The following is a 16,778-nucleotide window of genomic DNA, read 5'->3' as shown; positions in this document are numbered from 1 at the left end:
CCAGCCTTTCCTTGATTTATACGTGGTCTTCAGGTTCACATGCCATTCTCCCCTCTGTGTGTGCATCCAAATGTCCTCTTCTCACAAGGACACCGGTCACATTGCATTAAAGCCCACCCTAATGACCTCCTCCTAACTTAATTACCCCTTTAAAGGCCTCATCTCCACATAACAGTCACATTTGGAGGTCCTGGGGGTTAGGACTTCAACATATGAAGTTTGACAGGATACAATTCAGCCCAGAACAGACACCCAGGAGTAATTAGAGGGTGGATGGTGGCACTTGTGGGTGGAGATCACAGTTTGATTCTGACCTCTCAAAGCTAGTCTGCACCAGGGCCCCCTCGGGACACTGCGTGGCCACCTCGCCCAGCCTCTGAGGGGCCTGGATGGCCCACCCCTCCGCACTGGCAGGCCAAACCTGAAGGGGAGGAGGCATCAGGGAGGACCCTGGAGATGGGGGCAGGGCAGCTTGAGGGGGTGTACATGTGGTTTGGGAAGGGCTAAAGTACCCCTTTGTTTGGGAGATGGGGTGGGAGAGAGAGTCTCTCGGGTTCAGCTGGCCTTCCTGCTGGGGAGTGGGTGTGTGGGTGTTCCCAGGAATCCTATTTGCATACAGGGCCCAGACTTCTGGGAGGTTAGCAAGAAGGAATTTATTTTAACTTGCAAATTTGTTCTATTACGTAAAGTGCTATTTAGTTGTTGTTGAAAAGACAAATGAATCGTAGAAGTTAAAAATGCACAAAAGCTTGAAAGAAAAAAATGCCCACGATCCGCCAGAACTAAAAGTCACTGACATTAGCTAGACATTTGTTATTTGACAGTATCATGTGCTTTCCGACCCTTCTCTTAATACAAGTAATAAATGAGGTTACTAAAAAAAAGAATTAGAAAATGCAGTTCACCAAAAGAAAGCAATGTTATTGGGTCGTTTATAATCCCACTACCTAAATATACCTTGCTTTTTTGTCTTATAAGTCTTTGGTTACTAATTTAAATACTTTCCCATGTTTATTAGTCATTTAGATTTCTTTGGCGAATGGTCTTTTGCATATTGTGCTATTGGGTATTAATGGTGTCTTATCAACCTGTTTGGAATCTTTATACAGTAAAAAGTTTCTGAACAAGTCTCCCACAAACGTACTACTTTTGCATGTGGACTATTTTGAGCTGAAGGCAATTGAGGCCCCTTGGACTCAAGAGAAACTTTTGCCTCTTCTGGGAATGCAAGCTGGTGCAGCCATCTGGAAAACAGTATGGAGGTTCCTCAAAAAATAGAACTATCCTACAGATGCCCAGCAATTGCACTACTAGGCATTTATCCAAGGGATACAGGTGTGCTGTTTCGAAGGGACACATGCACCCCATGTTTAGAGCAGCACTATCAACAATAGCCAAAGGATGGAAAGAGCCCAAATGTTCATCGATGGATGAATGGGTAAAGAAGATGTGGTATATAGATACAATGGAGTATTACTCGGCAATCAAAAAGAATGAAATCTTGCCATTGGCAACTACGTGGATGGAACTAGAGGGTATTATGCTAAGCGAAATTAGTCAGAGAAAGACAAAAATCATATGACTTCACTCATCTGAGGACTTTGAGAGACAAAACAGATGAACATAAGGGAAGGGAAGCAAAAATAATATAAAAACAGGGAGGGGGACAAAACATAAGAGACTCAAATATGGAGAACAAACTGAGGGTTAGGGAGGGGGTGTGGGAGGGGGGATGGGCTAAATGGGTAAGGGGCATTAAGGAATCTACTCCTGAAATCATTGTTGCACTATATGCTAATTTGGATGTAAATTTTTAAAAATAAAAAATAAAATTTAAAAAATAATAATAAATAAATACTCATGTTGATTTAGGAAAAGAAAAAAAAAGAGAAACTTTTGCCTCTTCCTTAATTACCTAGAGGGATCTAAACTGGGAGTCTTTCCCAGAATAAGAGTTATCTCCAGAGATAAACCTTATCTGAGTGACCCATCTGTATGGCTGGGCAAACATCTAATACCAAACATCTGGGCCTGTTCTCACTGCCCTGTAAATTGCCCTCCTCCTGTTTGAAGCTCAGGTCCTATCCCATTCCTTAGCTCAAGATGGCATATATACCTCATTTTACCTGTCTGTTTTTTAATCTGCCACATATGTGGGATTTCTGCAGTTAAATTTTATTTTCTCCTGTTCATCAGTCTCATGTCAATTTAATTCTTAGACCAGTGAGAAGAACCTTAGGAGAGTAAAGAAAAATTTTTCCTCCCCAATAACAGTACAGATACTAGGGGCGCCTGGGTGGCTTTGTTGATTAAGTGTCCGACTTCGGCTCAGGTCACGATCTCACGGTCCGTGAGTTCGAGCCCCATGTCGGGCTCTGTGCTGACAGCTCAGAGCCTGGAGCCTGTTTCAGATTCTGTGTCTCCCTCTCTCTCTGCCCCTCCCCCACTCACACTCTGTGTCTCTCTCTCAAAAATAAATAAATATTAAAAAAAAATTTTTTTAACAATACAGACATTAACCCTGTGTGGTATTCGTAGCAAATATTTTTATCCAGACTGTGGTTTGCTCTTAAGTCTTTTAGCGTTTTTTGACCTGTGTCTATCTTTTCCCTTTGGGATTTCTTTACCGACTCTTATATTTAGAAAATCCTTCTCCTTCCCAAAATGAAATATTTTCTTTTCGTTTACTTGTGGCTGCTCTCTTTTCTCTTTCTTTTTTTGCCTTTACCTCTTTAAAATCTGGAAGTGAAAGTGAGAATTTTACCCAAGGTTCTCCAAACACTTAACAGATTTTCCCACCTCCACTGTGTACGGGGCCCTCCACTACCCCTGCTAGGAGCACCCACTCCCCCAGGGCCCGCAGTCCCCGGCTGCCAGCACTCACACAAAAGCACTGGGAAACAAGTGTGGTTTTTGATGTTGTGGAGGGGGGAGGGGGAGGGGTTGACCTTGGAGATCGCCACGCAAATAACTTGAAAATTCCCCATAGGGATTTCTGTTCTCCTGAGCCCCTGCCCCTGGCTCTACCCCCAGGGGGCCGGACCTTGCCTCCTTTCTCAGGGCGGCTGCCTTGCTGCCCACCTGTAACTCCGCATCCATTTCTTCACTTCACTTCAAAATCCCTCCTCACTCCCTCTCTCCCGCAGAACAACTGGGCTGTGCGGCTCCTGGCCCAAACCCAATTCTTCCCGAACAAAGACGTTCTGCTAACAGCATCCACCTCCTTAGAAAGCAGAGTGGCAACTGTTTTTTGTCACTTGAGAATTCCTTTGGGGCCTAAGTCTCCGCCCCATGCGGCCTATTAACCGATTTCTTCCAAACAAACCCAGCGTGTGTCTAAGTGGAATTCCCACATCATCTGCTAATGGAGCCCCAGGGTGCTCTGTCTCCTCGGTGTGTTGAACATGCAGGAAGTGGGAGTTCTGGAAGGTATAGAATCTGGACCACCCCCCACTATGGAGCGCCAACATTCAGAGAGGCCTCCCTGGGAGCGCAGAGCTAGGACTGAGCAACCGAGGAGCCAGCAAAGAGTCAGACACCCAGGACCCTTCCCAGGTCCTCAAGGTGGTCTCACTGGCAGGGAGGGTCCGTGTGCACCACCCTCCTCAAGGTGGACGGGCTCATGGGGGACACGTGGGCAGGGAAGCAGCGCTCCAGAAGCCTCCAGGCCCCCACTCCCAGGAGCAGCCATGGGAGCCCAGGGAGTGGCCAGATCCCTGTGGCCACACCTGGGTGGCAACAGCCAGAGCAGTGACCACAGCGAAGGTGCCCATCACAGCAGGTATAGAGAGTGGGTGGCAGCCCACCAGGACTCTGAGATAAGGGAGAGGACTGGGGTCCCCGTGTGAACGCACAGGTTTGTGGAGGCAAATTCTGACCTACTCTGAAGGGTGGTTCCACGAGCTCAGCTCACAGGATCGTCCAGTGGTTAGCAGCACAGCCTTGGGGGCTTGGCCAGATGGCCTGGCTCACATCCCCGCTCTTGCCCTGGCTGAGCCACGCTTTTCCCACCTGAGAAATGGGATAACACTACTTACAACCGGCCTCGTTGGGAGGAGTACGTGGCTCAGTGGCTGTGCGTGTGTTGAGTCAAGAGGCAATCGCTGGCCATTGTTGTCAGCTGCTCTGTTAGCTCCCCGGGCCGCTGTCACAAATCACCACAACTGGGGCCCTCGCAACAACAGAAAGCTATTCTCTCGCAGTTCCAGAGGCCAGAGGGCCAAAATCATGGTGTCTGCAGGAACACGCGCCCCCTGAAAGCTCTAGGGTAGAACCTTCCTTGCCTCTTGCAGCTTCCGGTGGTTCCTGGTGTTCCTCAGATCGCTCCATTTCACGGCTGTCTTCACATGGCCGTCTTGCCTGTGTCCTTGTGCTCTCCCTTCTCCTTCTCCCGTACTGTGTCATTTGTACCCCGGGGGATTTTGAGTTATGGAGGTGATCGAGAGATGACACAGAGAGGTCAACGCCATCGAGAGAATTTATTACTTACGCTTCCCGAGAGAAGGGGCGTGCCCCGCCGCACAGGGCCCCATGGGAAACATGGTGGCGGGAGGCAGAAGACAGGAGCAAGGGGAAGGCAAGGCAAGGTTGAGTAAACCCTGCAGGACTGGCTATTTGGAATAATTCCCACAGGCTTTGGGCTATAGGAGTATCACCAGTTGCAGGTCCCTGGCCCTGGGATTACTTGGGGGCAGGGACAATGTCGGCCTGGTGTGCAAGAGATCAGAAGGTAGGTGGGGGCTCAGCCTTAGGTAGCCTGCCTGCATCAGAAGGGAGAGTTCCTGGCAAACTGACTTGCAGGAGACAGGTAAATACTCTGGCCAATAGTGTGGTCCTGTGATTGATAGATGCCAAACAGACTTACAGAACCTAAGAAAACACAGAACACTTCTCCTCTCTTATAGAGAAACTAGCCGTTGAAAATCAAAACAAAACAAAACAAACAACAACAACAACCAAAGAGACTAGCCATTGGATTTAGGACCTACCCTAATTCTGGATGATCTCAAGACCCTTAATTTAACTATGTCTGCAAAGACTCTCTGTCCAAACAAGGACACATTCACAGGTTCCAGGGGTTAGGATAAAGACATACCTTTGGGGGGCCCACAATTCAACCCACTATGGATGGCCATGGACTAGATTGGTTTATAGTTCTGTTAGACTCTGGGGAGAAATGACGGCTTTTGCCTTTTTTGATGAGCCCTGCAGTGTTTCTACCATGGTGGTGGCTCTAGATGAGTGCCAAAGCCAGGAAGGAATCTAAGGAAAGGTGTGGGAGGGACCCTATGGGGTGATTTCTGGATCAGGGTGGGCAGAAGTCTTGGGGTGGAGAAGTCTGAAGCCTAGGCAGAAGGGATATGACTGGAGAGCGGTGGCCACAGTAGCCAGAGGATCCAGGGTGCTCTGGAGAGGCAGGGTTTGTGGGGCCTTATAGCTCAAGTTCCTTGGATGACTTTCAGGCTAGGGATGCTATTCCTTAAGACGCTTTTGGTGGCTAGTAACAGAAAGCCCTGGCTCAATTCGCTGGAACAACTTGGAAACAAATCACCACCCATCATGGGAAAGCTGGTGGCTGGGTGGCTGCAGGTAGAGTTTGATCAAGGCTTGCTCTATTTTTCTATAATCTCCATGGTTCCACTACTCTCTACGTGGGGCTTTTTTTCAGGCCGGGTGCCCTCATGGTTACAAGAAGCCAAACTAAATGTGATCACGTACAAGGGCAGAGGAGGACTCCTAATTGAGGACTAATTAGGAGGACTCCTAATTGTTGAGCCCAACATATGGTTCACGGTGAGTCTTCTTTTTACTGTTATTTACTTTTATTTAATTATTTCTGATATGTATTTTCTGATTTTGTTACAATAATCAGAATATCTTTGGGAGTGGGGGGTGCCTAGGTGGCTCAGTTGATTAAGCATCCGACTCCTAATTTTGCTTCAGGTCATGATCTCACAGTTCGTAGATACCAGCTCCGTGTCAGGCTTTGTTCTGACAATGCAGAGCCTGCTTGGGATTTTCTCTCTCTCCCTCTCTCTCTGCCCCTCCCCTACTCACACACACACAAGAGCGTGAGCTCACTCGCACTCTCTCTCTTTCTCAAAATCTCAAAATCTCAAAATCTGAAAATAAACTTAAAAAAAAAAAAAGAATATCTTCTGGGCAATTTGCTTTATTTCCTGCCAGGCTTTTCCCCAACAGACTTTTTTTTCACATGTCTGTGTTCACCATACAAGCGGGTTTTTTCTGTATTTCCCACCCAGCATCCATTCGCCTTCTTTTGGTTACAGCACCCCAAAATCCTTTAGGGACCCACTCCGCTACCACTTGGAGGCCTTATGCTTCAGTGGGGCTGACCCCATGCCCCCACTCCAGGCCTGACCAACCGGGATGTGGTCCCCAGGCCGTAGAGATCACTTCAGAGAAGGGAACAGGAGCCCACAAGGCTCAGGCCTGAGGTTCACCATAACTCCGTAACTACAGCGTCTCTGCACTGACCACAGCCGCCAGCAGCCTGCACGCGGAGGACAGCTTCCTACAAATCTAGCCTCGGTGAGAAAGGGGAGCCAAGAAAGGGAGACAGAGGGGCGCCTGGGGGGCTCAGTCTATTAAGCTTCCGACTTCCGCTCAGGTCATGATCTCACGGTCCATAGGTTCAAGCCCCACGTCGGTCTCTGTGCTGACAGCTCGGAGCCTGCAGCCTGCTTCACATTCTGTGTCTCCCTTTCTCTCTGCCCCTCCCCTGCTCGTGCTCTCTCTATCTCTCAAATATAAGTGAAAAAGAAGAAAGAAAGAAAGAAAGAAAGAAAGAAAGAAAGAAAGAAAAATAAAGGGAGAGAGAAGACTAAATCTTGACATTATCACGGGGCTCCTGTGGTAGGGAAATTTTCCCTTAGACTTTACAGGTTCTGTGAACCAACAAATGCCTTTATTATTATTAATAATATTATTATTATTCAGCTTAAGCAAGTCTGAATTGGGTTTCCATTACTCCCAGCTGAGAGTGTTGGCAAATACACATAGTGTGCATGAAATACTGTATCCTGCTTTTTAGAGTAATATTATTTAAGCATTTTTCCATGTGTCTATGTAGGCTTTATATAGTTGCATAATAGTCCCCAAACTGGGTTTACCCTAAAATGAGAATATTTATTTATTTAATGGAGAGTCATTATGTCTACAAGACAGGAATGGAAAAGAAATCAAAGGCAACAGTTTTTAGACTAATTTCCTCCTCTGAGCATTGCTTAATAAAGGCAAGTGGTGTCTGGGTGGCTCAGCCAGTTAAGCACACAACTCTTGATTTTGGCTCAGGTCATGATGTCACAGTTCATGGTTTCAAGCCCCTAGTCAGGCTCTGCATTGACAACATGGAGCCTGTGTGGGATTCTCTCTCCCTCTCTCTCTGCCCCCTCCCACTCATACTCACTCTCTCTCTTTCAAAATAAATATTTTTTTAAAAATATAATAAAATAAAGGCCAGAAACTTTCAAACTAAATTAAGGAGAACAACTCTTTTAAATATATTTTCTTTTATATATGCCTACATATATATTATGTATAACAGAATAAATATACATGATGTTCTACACCAATGTTATTTAATATTTATGCATAAACAAACAATATTTTGTCCCCAAATCTTAATACTCCTCTCCACTCTTTGACATTAATCCCTTCTTAGTCTACTTTTCTTTCCTTGGCACAGATTTTCATTTTGTTTTTTAAGTAGGCTTTGTGCCCAGCATAGAGCCTAACACGGGGCTTGAACTCATAACTCTGAGATCAAGACCCTAGCTGAGGTTAAGAGTCAGACACTCAACTGACTGAGCCACCCAACACCCCTCCTTGGTTCAGATTTTTAAGGCATGTGAGATTTAACAAGGGTAAGTGTAAAATGCCACATGTAGGATCAAAAATCGAATTCCAGGGCGCCTGGGTGGCTCGGTCAGTTAAGTGTCCGACTTTGTCTTGGGTCATGATCTGGCATTTCACAAGTTTGAGCTCCGCATTGGGATCTCTGCTGTTGGCACGGAGCCCACTTCGGATCCTCTGTCTCCCTCTTTCTCTGCCCCTCTCCCACTCTCACAAGCACTCTCTCTCTCTCTCTCAAAAATAAACAAACATTTAAAAAAAATTTTTAATCGAATTCCAACGGAAGGGGAGGACAAGGAGCTTGGTTTCAGTGTTACAAGGAGTGCCTGACAGCTTCAGTGGTCCACAGGCTGTGCACAAGGTGACATCAAGAACCAAGAACGTACTAACTAGAAGCAGGACACAGGGAGGAGTAGGGGGTGGGAGCCTCTAGGGTCAGGCAGATGCCATTGAACGTGCTGTGCACGTAGTTTCTCTAAGTCTCAGTCTCCTCACCTGTAAATTGGGGAAATAACACCTGCACAGTGCAGGCACTCAATGCAGTCAGTGCGGTATGCTGGTCTTAACTGTTTAGGACAGGAAGATATTCAGGCAAACACTGACCAACTACCCCACAGGGATCTCCTAACCTTCAGGACTGGAGGAGATTAAATTTAGCTGCATGTAAAAGGAAAGCCAAATAACAGTAGTCTGAGCATATATATGACTCTTTTCCTTCACATAAAAGAGCTCAGGAGGAGAGCAAAGGTCTCGTGGTGGCTGGTATGGCGGCTCCAACCATGGCTCCCAGATTCCCTCTATTTTTGTGCTCCACCATCTTAGTGTGTGCCTTCCAATCTCAAGGTCACCTCATGAACCAATACAGCTGCTGGGGCTCCGGCCTTCACACACCTGATAGCAGGATGGCATAATGGGGAAAGAGCAAAACAGATGTTCTGCTTTTCGAAGGATCCCTTCTAAATTCCACTCAGGACTTTCTGTTACATCTCATCGGCCAGAAGCTCTTACCTTGCTGCAGGGAAGGCTGGGGTACATATTCTTTTGGCTGAGCACATAGCCACGCTGAATAAAATGGAGGTTCTGATACTAAAGAAGAAGGGTGACGAGGGTGAGCAACTAGCAGTCTTCCCATGATTCTTTCACAGGGTACAAGTTCGTACCAATTGGTCCCTCCCTCCCCAACAAACTTGGGTTTGCCCTGTGAGCTCCGAGAAGGCAGCAGAGTATTCATGGGGAGAAGAAGTACTTAATGAGCACTGAGCCTGGGGCTCAGGAGAAGTTACAACAGCTGTTGCCTACCGATGCGATGCGATCTTGTTAGGCCTCTGTCTGCATTATCCAGTGTCCTTACCATGCCAGTCATTCAAAATTTTTAATACCCCCCCTCCAGGGTATAAGATGGTATAGGAGAGCTTGAGTTCTGAAGCCAGACAGAGTTTAAAACCCAGATTCAGTGCTCATTAATTGTGTGACTCTGAATGAGTCATTTGTCCCCTCTGAGGCTCAGCTTCCCCATGTGTAAAATGGGTGTAATAATAGATGCATTACCTACGTAGAGACGATGGGGTAGTTGGAAGGGTTGGATGCTTGGCTCCTTCTCCTGCCTGTTAGTAGTCGCTGTTAGCTGGCAACCCCAGGGGAAGCACAGATAAAAGAGACTGGAAGCTTCCACTCCAACCGCCTCCTTAACAAAGAGCGTAAGCACAAGTAGGTTGACCCGGGTCTGCACTTTTCCGAAGAGTACTCGGGGGGTTATAGATCCTTTGTTATCCTCTGCCCTTCCAGCCCAGTTGAGCAGGGAGGAGATGGAGACTGTTCATCCTGGGTCACGAGGAGCGCAGGAAGGGAGTGGAGCCTGCGAGGTACAGCTGGGCCAGGCAGTTACGCCCAGGTCCCATGCCGGCAGCCCCTCCCGTGCTGATCTGCACCCCACCGTCACCAGCCCTCCCACTCTGGGCCGGCGAAGGGAGTGACAGCCCTGATGATATCAAGTGACCGCTTGGCCGCACCCTTGATGTTCTCCAAACACACCTGCTCCAAACGGAAAGACGTTCCATACCTGTGGATTGGAAGAATATTGCTAAGATGGGGGCACCCGGCTGGCTCAGTCGGTAGAACATGCGACTCGATCTCAGGGTCGTGAGTTCAAGCCCCACACTGGGCCTAGAGCATACTAAAAAAATTAATATGTAGGGGCAACCTAGGTGGCGCAGTCGGGTAAGTGTCCAACTTCGGCTCAGGGCTTGATCTCACGGTTTGTGAGTTCAAGTCCTGCATCCGGCTCTCTACCGTCAGCACAGAACCCACTTCAGATCCCCTGTCTCCCTCTCTCCCTGCCCCTCCCCTCAAAAATAAGTAAGCGTTTTAAAAATTAATAAAATAAATAAATAAAATATTAAGATGTCCATCCTACCCAAAGCAATCTACAGATTCAATGCAATCCTTATCAAAATACCAATGGCACTTTCCACAGAACCAGAACCAATAATAACAAAATTGGTAAGGAATCACAGAAGACTCCGAATAACCAAAGCAATCTTGAGAAAGAAGAACAAAGCTGGAGGTACCACAATCCTAGGTTTCAAGATACACTACAAAGCTATAGTAATCATAACAGTATGGTACTGGCACAAAATATAGACAAAGAGATCGATGCAACAAAACGGAGAGCCCAGAAATATAGCCATACTTCCAGAGTCACTTAATCTACGACAAAGGAGGCAAGAATATCCGATGGGAAAAGGACAGTGTCTTTAATAAATGGTGCTGGGAAAACTGGACAGCTACGTGCACAAGAACGAAACTGAACTGCCTTTTGACACCATACACAGAAATAAACTCGACGGATTAAAGATCTAAATGTGAGACCCGAGGGGCACCTGGGTGGCTCGGTCAGTTAAGCATCGGACTCTTGATCTCAGGTCAGGTCATGATCTCACAGTTCGTGAGTTCCAGCCCCGCACTGGGCTCTGCACTGATGGCACAGAGCCTGCTTGGGATTCTGTCTCTCCCTCTCTCTCTCTCTGCCCCTTACCCACTTGTGCTCTCTAAACAAACAAACAAACTTAACAAAGAAGAAAAAAATAAATGTGAGACCCGAAACCATAAAAATCCAAATACACCTCATTCTTTGCAGTGTGGATAGACCGAGAATTTTCCAGATCTTTAAGTTCTAGTTCTTTTCAGCTTAACAATTCTCCTTTGGAATTCTACATTAAACAGTAAGAGGAGCCAAGCTGCACCTTCAATACTTTACTTAGAAACTGCTTCAATTTCTTCCGATTTCACCACTCACAGGTTAAGTTCTACCTTCCAGAAGATACTAACACACTTCAGCCAAGTTCTTTGCCACTTTATAACAAGGATCGCCATTCCCCCAGTTTCCAGTAACATGTTCCTTGTTTCCACTTGAGCTCTCATCAAAATGTCTTTACCTTCCATATTTTTCCCAACACGTGGTTCAGGATTATTAGGGGTTCTCTAGGAAGACTGAGGCTTTCTCTCCAGAACTCTCCTTTTCTTTCTGAGCTCTCTCCAGAACCATCCTGAAAGATCTCCAGAGCCGTGGAGACTTTTGTGAGCGTGGGCTCAGACTCTTTCAGCCTCTGCCCGTTCCCCGGTTCCAGAGTGGCATCCACGTGTTTAGGTATTTGCTACAGCAGCCCCCCACTTTTCGGTGCAAATTTCTGTCTAATCCGTTCGGGTTGCTATTACAGAACACCATAGACTGGGGCAGTGGGGTGTGCTTATAAACAACAGATTTTTTTTTAAGTAAACTCTATGCCCAATGTGGGGCTCAAACTCACGACCCACAGATCAAGGGTCACACACTCCACTGACTGAGCCAGCCAGGCACCCTGACAGAAATTTATTTCTCCCAGTTCTGGAGGCTGGGAAGTCCAAGATCCAGCGATGGGTGGGTTCAGTGTCTGGTGAGGACCTGCTTCCTGGTTTGTAGATTGCCTCCTTCTTGCTGCGTTTCACATAGAGCAAGGGGGCCCGGCAGCCGCGTGTGGCCTCTTTGATAAGGGCGCCAATGCTACTCACGAGGGCTCCACCCTCATGACCTAAGTAAGCACCTCTCAAAGGCCGCACCTCCAAATACCATTCCACTGGGGAATAACCTCCAACCTATGAGTTTTGGGGTGGGACACAAATGTTCAGTCTATGGTGCCCCACAACCAAACACAGTCATTGCTAGGAGCTGCCCAGGCCCTTAGCCTTCATTTGTTTCTACTCACCACTGCTGGGAAACTGACTCTCTGCAGAAAGGCTGGCCAAATCAGGGTACCGAGTCACCAGTGTGGACAGAGAGGTGCTGGAGGTGGCTCCTGGCAACATTCATTTATTTTTTTAAAGTTTATTTATTCTGTGTGTGTGTGTGTGTGTGTGTGTGAGAGAGAGAGAGAGACAGAGACAGAGACAGACAGAGACAGAGAGAGAGAACAAGTGAGGGAGGGGCAGAGAGAGAGGGAGAGAGAGAGAATCCCAAGCTGTTAGCACAGAGCCTGACAAGGGCCACATCCCACAAACCCTGAGATCCTGACCTGAGCCGAAATCAAGAGTCGGATGCTTAATGGACTGAGTCGCCCGGGGGGGCCCCTCACAACATTTGTTAAACAACATTGTGTCCCACGACTCCTGTGGGCGCCAGCAGCTGCACCTGTAGACACACGTCCACTTTTTCCCAAAACATTTGCCCTTCTCTCCTCATATTCCTGCAAACTCAGCCCGCTAGGGCGGCCACCCCAGAGGCTCAGGAGCCGTGCGGTGCAAGTACCTATGACATCGCCAGCTGCCGGCAGCCCCCTGTGACCTCACCACCTGGACAACTTGGCCCCGCAGGGCCGTGGCCACTCCCTCAACCAGCACAAGTGACAGAGGGCCTAGATGACCACCGCACCCTCGGGGGAGGCCAGAGCTGCCAGCATCCCCACACATGGTGACAGCAGGCCCACGGACACTTCAACAGTGGGGTCCCAAAGTCAGGACCCCCTCCTTGCAGATGTCCCAACGGCTAACGGTGCCACCGTATCACCTGAACAGCAGGATGTAGATCAGGCCTCCACTGAGCAGGTCCCCTCCAAGTCCTCATCAGAATCTGGGGACAAGGACAAGCATGAAGCTGCTGTAGGGGACAGCCAGGAGCCTAAGGAGGCCACGGCCCTGCTTGACCACCAGGCCTCAAACGCTCCACAAATGCCCACGAGCTCCCAGGACCCAGCGTGGGAGGGACTGGTGCAAAATGCAAGCATGTCTCTGAGTCCTCAGACCTCCCAACGAGACCCCCTGGGGGAAGAAGAGACCCCACAGATGTCGGGTACCCCGGACAGTGACCAAGAATCAGCTCCAACTATGGCAGCTGCTAAGGCACAGTTCCCCGGAAAGGACACTCAGCCCGCTGTGAGCTCTGCAGACTCGGGTGGTCAGGAGGACACTGAGACCACGGGCACCACCACCACCGCTGAAGGAGGGACTCTCGAGGGGGAACCTGAGGGTCCGGAGACCTCTGACACCGAAGCTTCGACTACCGCTGAGTCCCAGGGAGGGACTGAGGGGGATTTGGTGGGCGGCTCAGAATATCTGCAGGCTGAGCAGCTCCCGCCCACACGAGGAGGCAGTGCCCCCCCCTCGCCTGGCCCCCGCGAGGTGGCCCCGGGGAGGAGGCCCCTGGACGTCAGCCTTTATATGGCCAACGAGGACAACAGCTATATGCGCTCCATGACCAGCCTGCTGGGCGGAGGTGAGGGGTCCATCAGCTCCCTGGCGGAGATCCTAGTGTGGTCGGAGACCACCACGGGCATGGCCACGGCCTTCCTGGCTTCTGGCCACAGCTCCGCGACAGACGTGCTGCAGAGCCCCGGGCCCAGCCTGCGCTCCGTCTCCAGCATCCTGGGGAGCACCTTCTCCTCTGGGCTGATGACAGGGACTGGCTCGGCCCTGCGCTCTGTCACCCACATCCTGGAGACGGTGGAGCAGAGGACTATAGAGGGCATCCGCTCGGCCATGCGCTACCTGACCAGCCACCTCAGTCCACGCCGGGCCCCTGCCAGACCAGACCCTGACTAGAGGCTACGAAGGGAGCCCCGAAGGACCGGCTCAGCAACCTCCCGAGAGCCTGGGACCCGCATGCCCCTGCTGCCTCGCCCACCCCTGCCCGGGCTGGCTCTCCCCAGATCAGGCAATAAATCACTGGTGAGCATTTCTTTTCTAAGTGCGGAAAGGTGTCCCCCGAGGGCTTCCCGGGCTGTCCGATTCAGGGGCTGGAGGTTGAAGTCCAGAAAGAGAAGAGCTTGGCACGGCTGGGGGGCCAGGCGTGGGGGTCTCAGACTTTCAAACATTGATCCTAGAGGGACCCCCACCCACTTAAGTGTGTTCCTGAGGAAGTGAGGGCGGACCCTTCCCCAGGGCCTTGCTGGGCTCTCCAAGGGGGACTGAGAAGAGAGTCAGACCAGTGTGAACTGGGGTTCACACCCCAGGGCTCTTACTGATCCGGGGCAAGTCAGTTTGCCCTCTGAACCTCTGATTTTCACCTACAGGATGGATAACGAATCCACATCGTGAAGAGGTTATGAGGCATGAGGGAAACAATGCAGGGCTTAACACAGGGTGCCTGGCTGGCACTTAACAAGCTCACACAGTTCAGCTGCCATCATGATTATCCTCCAGCGGTCTGGGGACATGGTGGGAACAGGGATCTAGTAGGGTGACCGACCATCCCTGTTTGCCTGAGGGTTGGTCTGAACTAAGAGGGTTCCTGGGAGGTGGGACTTTCAGATTTAAAACCAGGAAAACCCCAGGGCACCTGGGTGGCTCAGTCAGTTAAGGGTCAGACTTTGGCTCAGGTCATGATCTTGCAGTTCGTGAGTTCAAGTCCCGTATCAGGCCCTGTGCTGCAGCTCAGAGCCTGGAGCCTGCTTTGGATTCTGTGTCTCCCTCTCTCTCTCTGCCCCTCCCCTGCTCATGCTCGCTCTCTCTCTCTCTCTCTCTCTCTCTCTCAAAAATAAATAAACATTAAGAACAATTAAAAAAAAAAAAAGATATTCCTGCTTCTCTTGAGAAACCTAAGAGCCTTATTTCTTCAGAGCAATCAGTAGCCGAGCTGCCCTGTCTGGAGGGACAGGTCTGGAGGGACCCCTGGCCTGCATCCGTGATTGATGTCACCTGCCTGAGCCCAGAGGCGCCCCTTTGCCACCCCGCCCCTGCAGATCACCCCAGGCCCCAAGGGGATGCCAAGACAAACCAGGCGTGTCTACCCCCTTTTCTCAAGGAGCTGCCACATGCTGTAGGTGAGCTAGGAAATGTCCTCATAGTGAGAGCAAAGAATTCGGAGGAGGAAGACTGTCGATCCAGATCCCAGTAATCAGGGTCTTCCGGAGAATCAACCGAGTCGGACCTGGGAAGAGAGGAAAGGGAGCGTCCACCCCGACAGAGGGGAGAGGAACAAAGGCTGGGGCAGGTATGAGGCCTGCTTAGCTGGGGAGCAGCTCAACCTGACCGGAGCCCAGAGCAACAGTTGAGCCCGGCAAGTGCCGCTGTCTGGCAGGCACCGCTAGAGACAGACCGCGGAGGTGAATGAAAGATTGGAAGGGACAGAAACCAAACTCGACCCAGATCAGGTGAAGGGATTAGATGCAAGGCACGAGCGCCAAGGGGGCGCTGCTGGCCCTGGGCTCAGCCTGGCCCTCAGGGCTCTGTCTCTGCAGCTCCGCCCGCCTGTGCTGGCTCCATTCAGAGGCGGCTCAACCTCCTTCCCGGAGAGACAGAGGCCCTTGTTCTCGAGAGCTCCAGTAGGAGAGGCCCAAAGGAGGACAGCGCCGGCTTGGCTCCCTTGCTCTCTCTCTCTCACACCAATCACGGAGGCTTTGGAAACGAAATACCTGGCCTGGGCCTCGCGTCCATCAGGGTGGGGTTCGGGGGAGGCGGGGTCAGCCCCGTCGCGGAGGTTCCCCCACAGGAAGGGCTGCTGGGCCCGTTTTGTGTGCCAGAGCCGGCAGCATTGTAAAGAGTGTGGCCTTGGGGGCCAGGCTGCCTCGAATCCTGCTCTGCGTCCCACTAACTCATCTCCCTGTGCCTCAGTGTCCTCATCTGTAAAATGTCAATAATAACAGTGTCTACTGCATCGGGCTGCTCTGAGGATTACATGAGCTAAGGAGTCAAGTGCATAGAACAGCGCCTGGCACGTAGCTGAGCGCTCTGTGTTAGCAATCATTGTGATTATTATGACAGAGGGTTCTGTGGAGCTCCTGCCAAGGGCAGACTTCCCCCTCTCCTTCCAGCTCCCTCTTTGCTGCGGGGTAAACAGTTGTGTTGGCAAATCCTCCTGGCAACACGTCACCTCTGTAGGTGGAACCCCCCCCGCCCCCCCCAGGCATCCAGGTGCTAAGACACCTGGGGAAAAGGTCAGGGCTGCACATGGGGGCTGAGGACTCCAACACGGATGGAAGTGGGTGCACCGCAGCTCCGGAGAAGATGGCCAGAGTGAGAAAGGAAAGGCCCCATTCCACAGGCAAGAGGAAGCCGTTCCTAGGACACAGGTCAGCAAGCAGGAGTGGTCCAGCCCATCACGGCCATGGATGAAAACTGAACAAGGAGAGTGCTACCGGGAAGGGAGAGGGAACGGAAGGTGGTGTGTAAGGGGGAAAAGAATGAGTAGTCGTCAGAATAATGGGGTGGCTGTATGTATTCTTTGATGGTGAGGACTCAGGCATAGACAAAGTTATTAATTCACCCCTGAAAAGCTAGCGCCCCCTCGCTCTTTCTCATTTATGCGCTGGGGCTAACACCTGACAACCATCCGTGCTTCTCCAGGATCAACAACCATCTTTCTGGGTGTGTGCTGCCACTGAGAGACCCGTCTGTAAGCAGAGGTTCTGCTTAAAGAAAGACATTTAGGCTGGGCG

General features: G+C 50.2%; 1 protein-coding gene across 1 annotated transcript; it reads left to right on the top strand.

Moving 5' to 3' along the window:
- Positions 1-12,724: 12,724 nt before the first annotated feature.
- TEX44 (testis expressed 44) lies at positions 12,725-14,067 on the top strand. The gene has a single exon (XM_060624125.2). The coding sequence runs from the start codon at positions 12,766-12,768 to the stop codon at positions 13,942-13,944; it is 1,179 nt and encodes a 392-aa protein (XP_060480108.1). The 5' UTR covers positions 12,725-12,765; the 3' UTR covers positions 13,945-14,067.
- The last annotated feature ends 2,711 nt before the right edge of the window (positions 14,068-16,778 follow it).

The sequence above is a fragment of the Panthera onca genome, chromosome C1 (genome assembly GCF_046562875.1).
Source record: "Panthera onca isolate mPanOnc1 chromosome C1, mPanOnc1 haplotype 2, whole genome shotgun sequence".
In the NCBI taxonomy this organism is placed as follows: domain Eukaryota; kingdom Metazoa; phylum Chordata; class Mammalia; order Carnivora; family Felidae; genus Panthera; species Panthera onca.
Note: the sequence above shows the minus strand (reverse complement) of the source record. Positions and strands in the feature narration are given on the sequence as shown.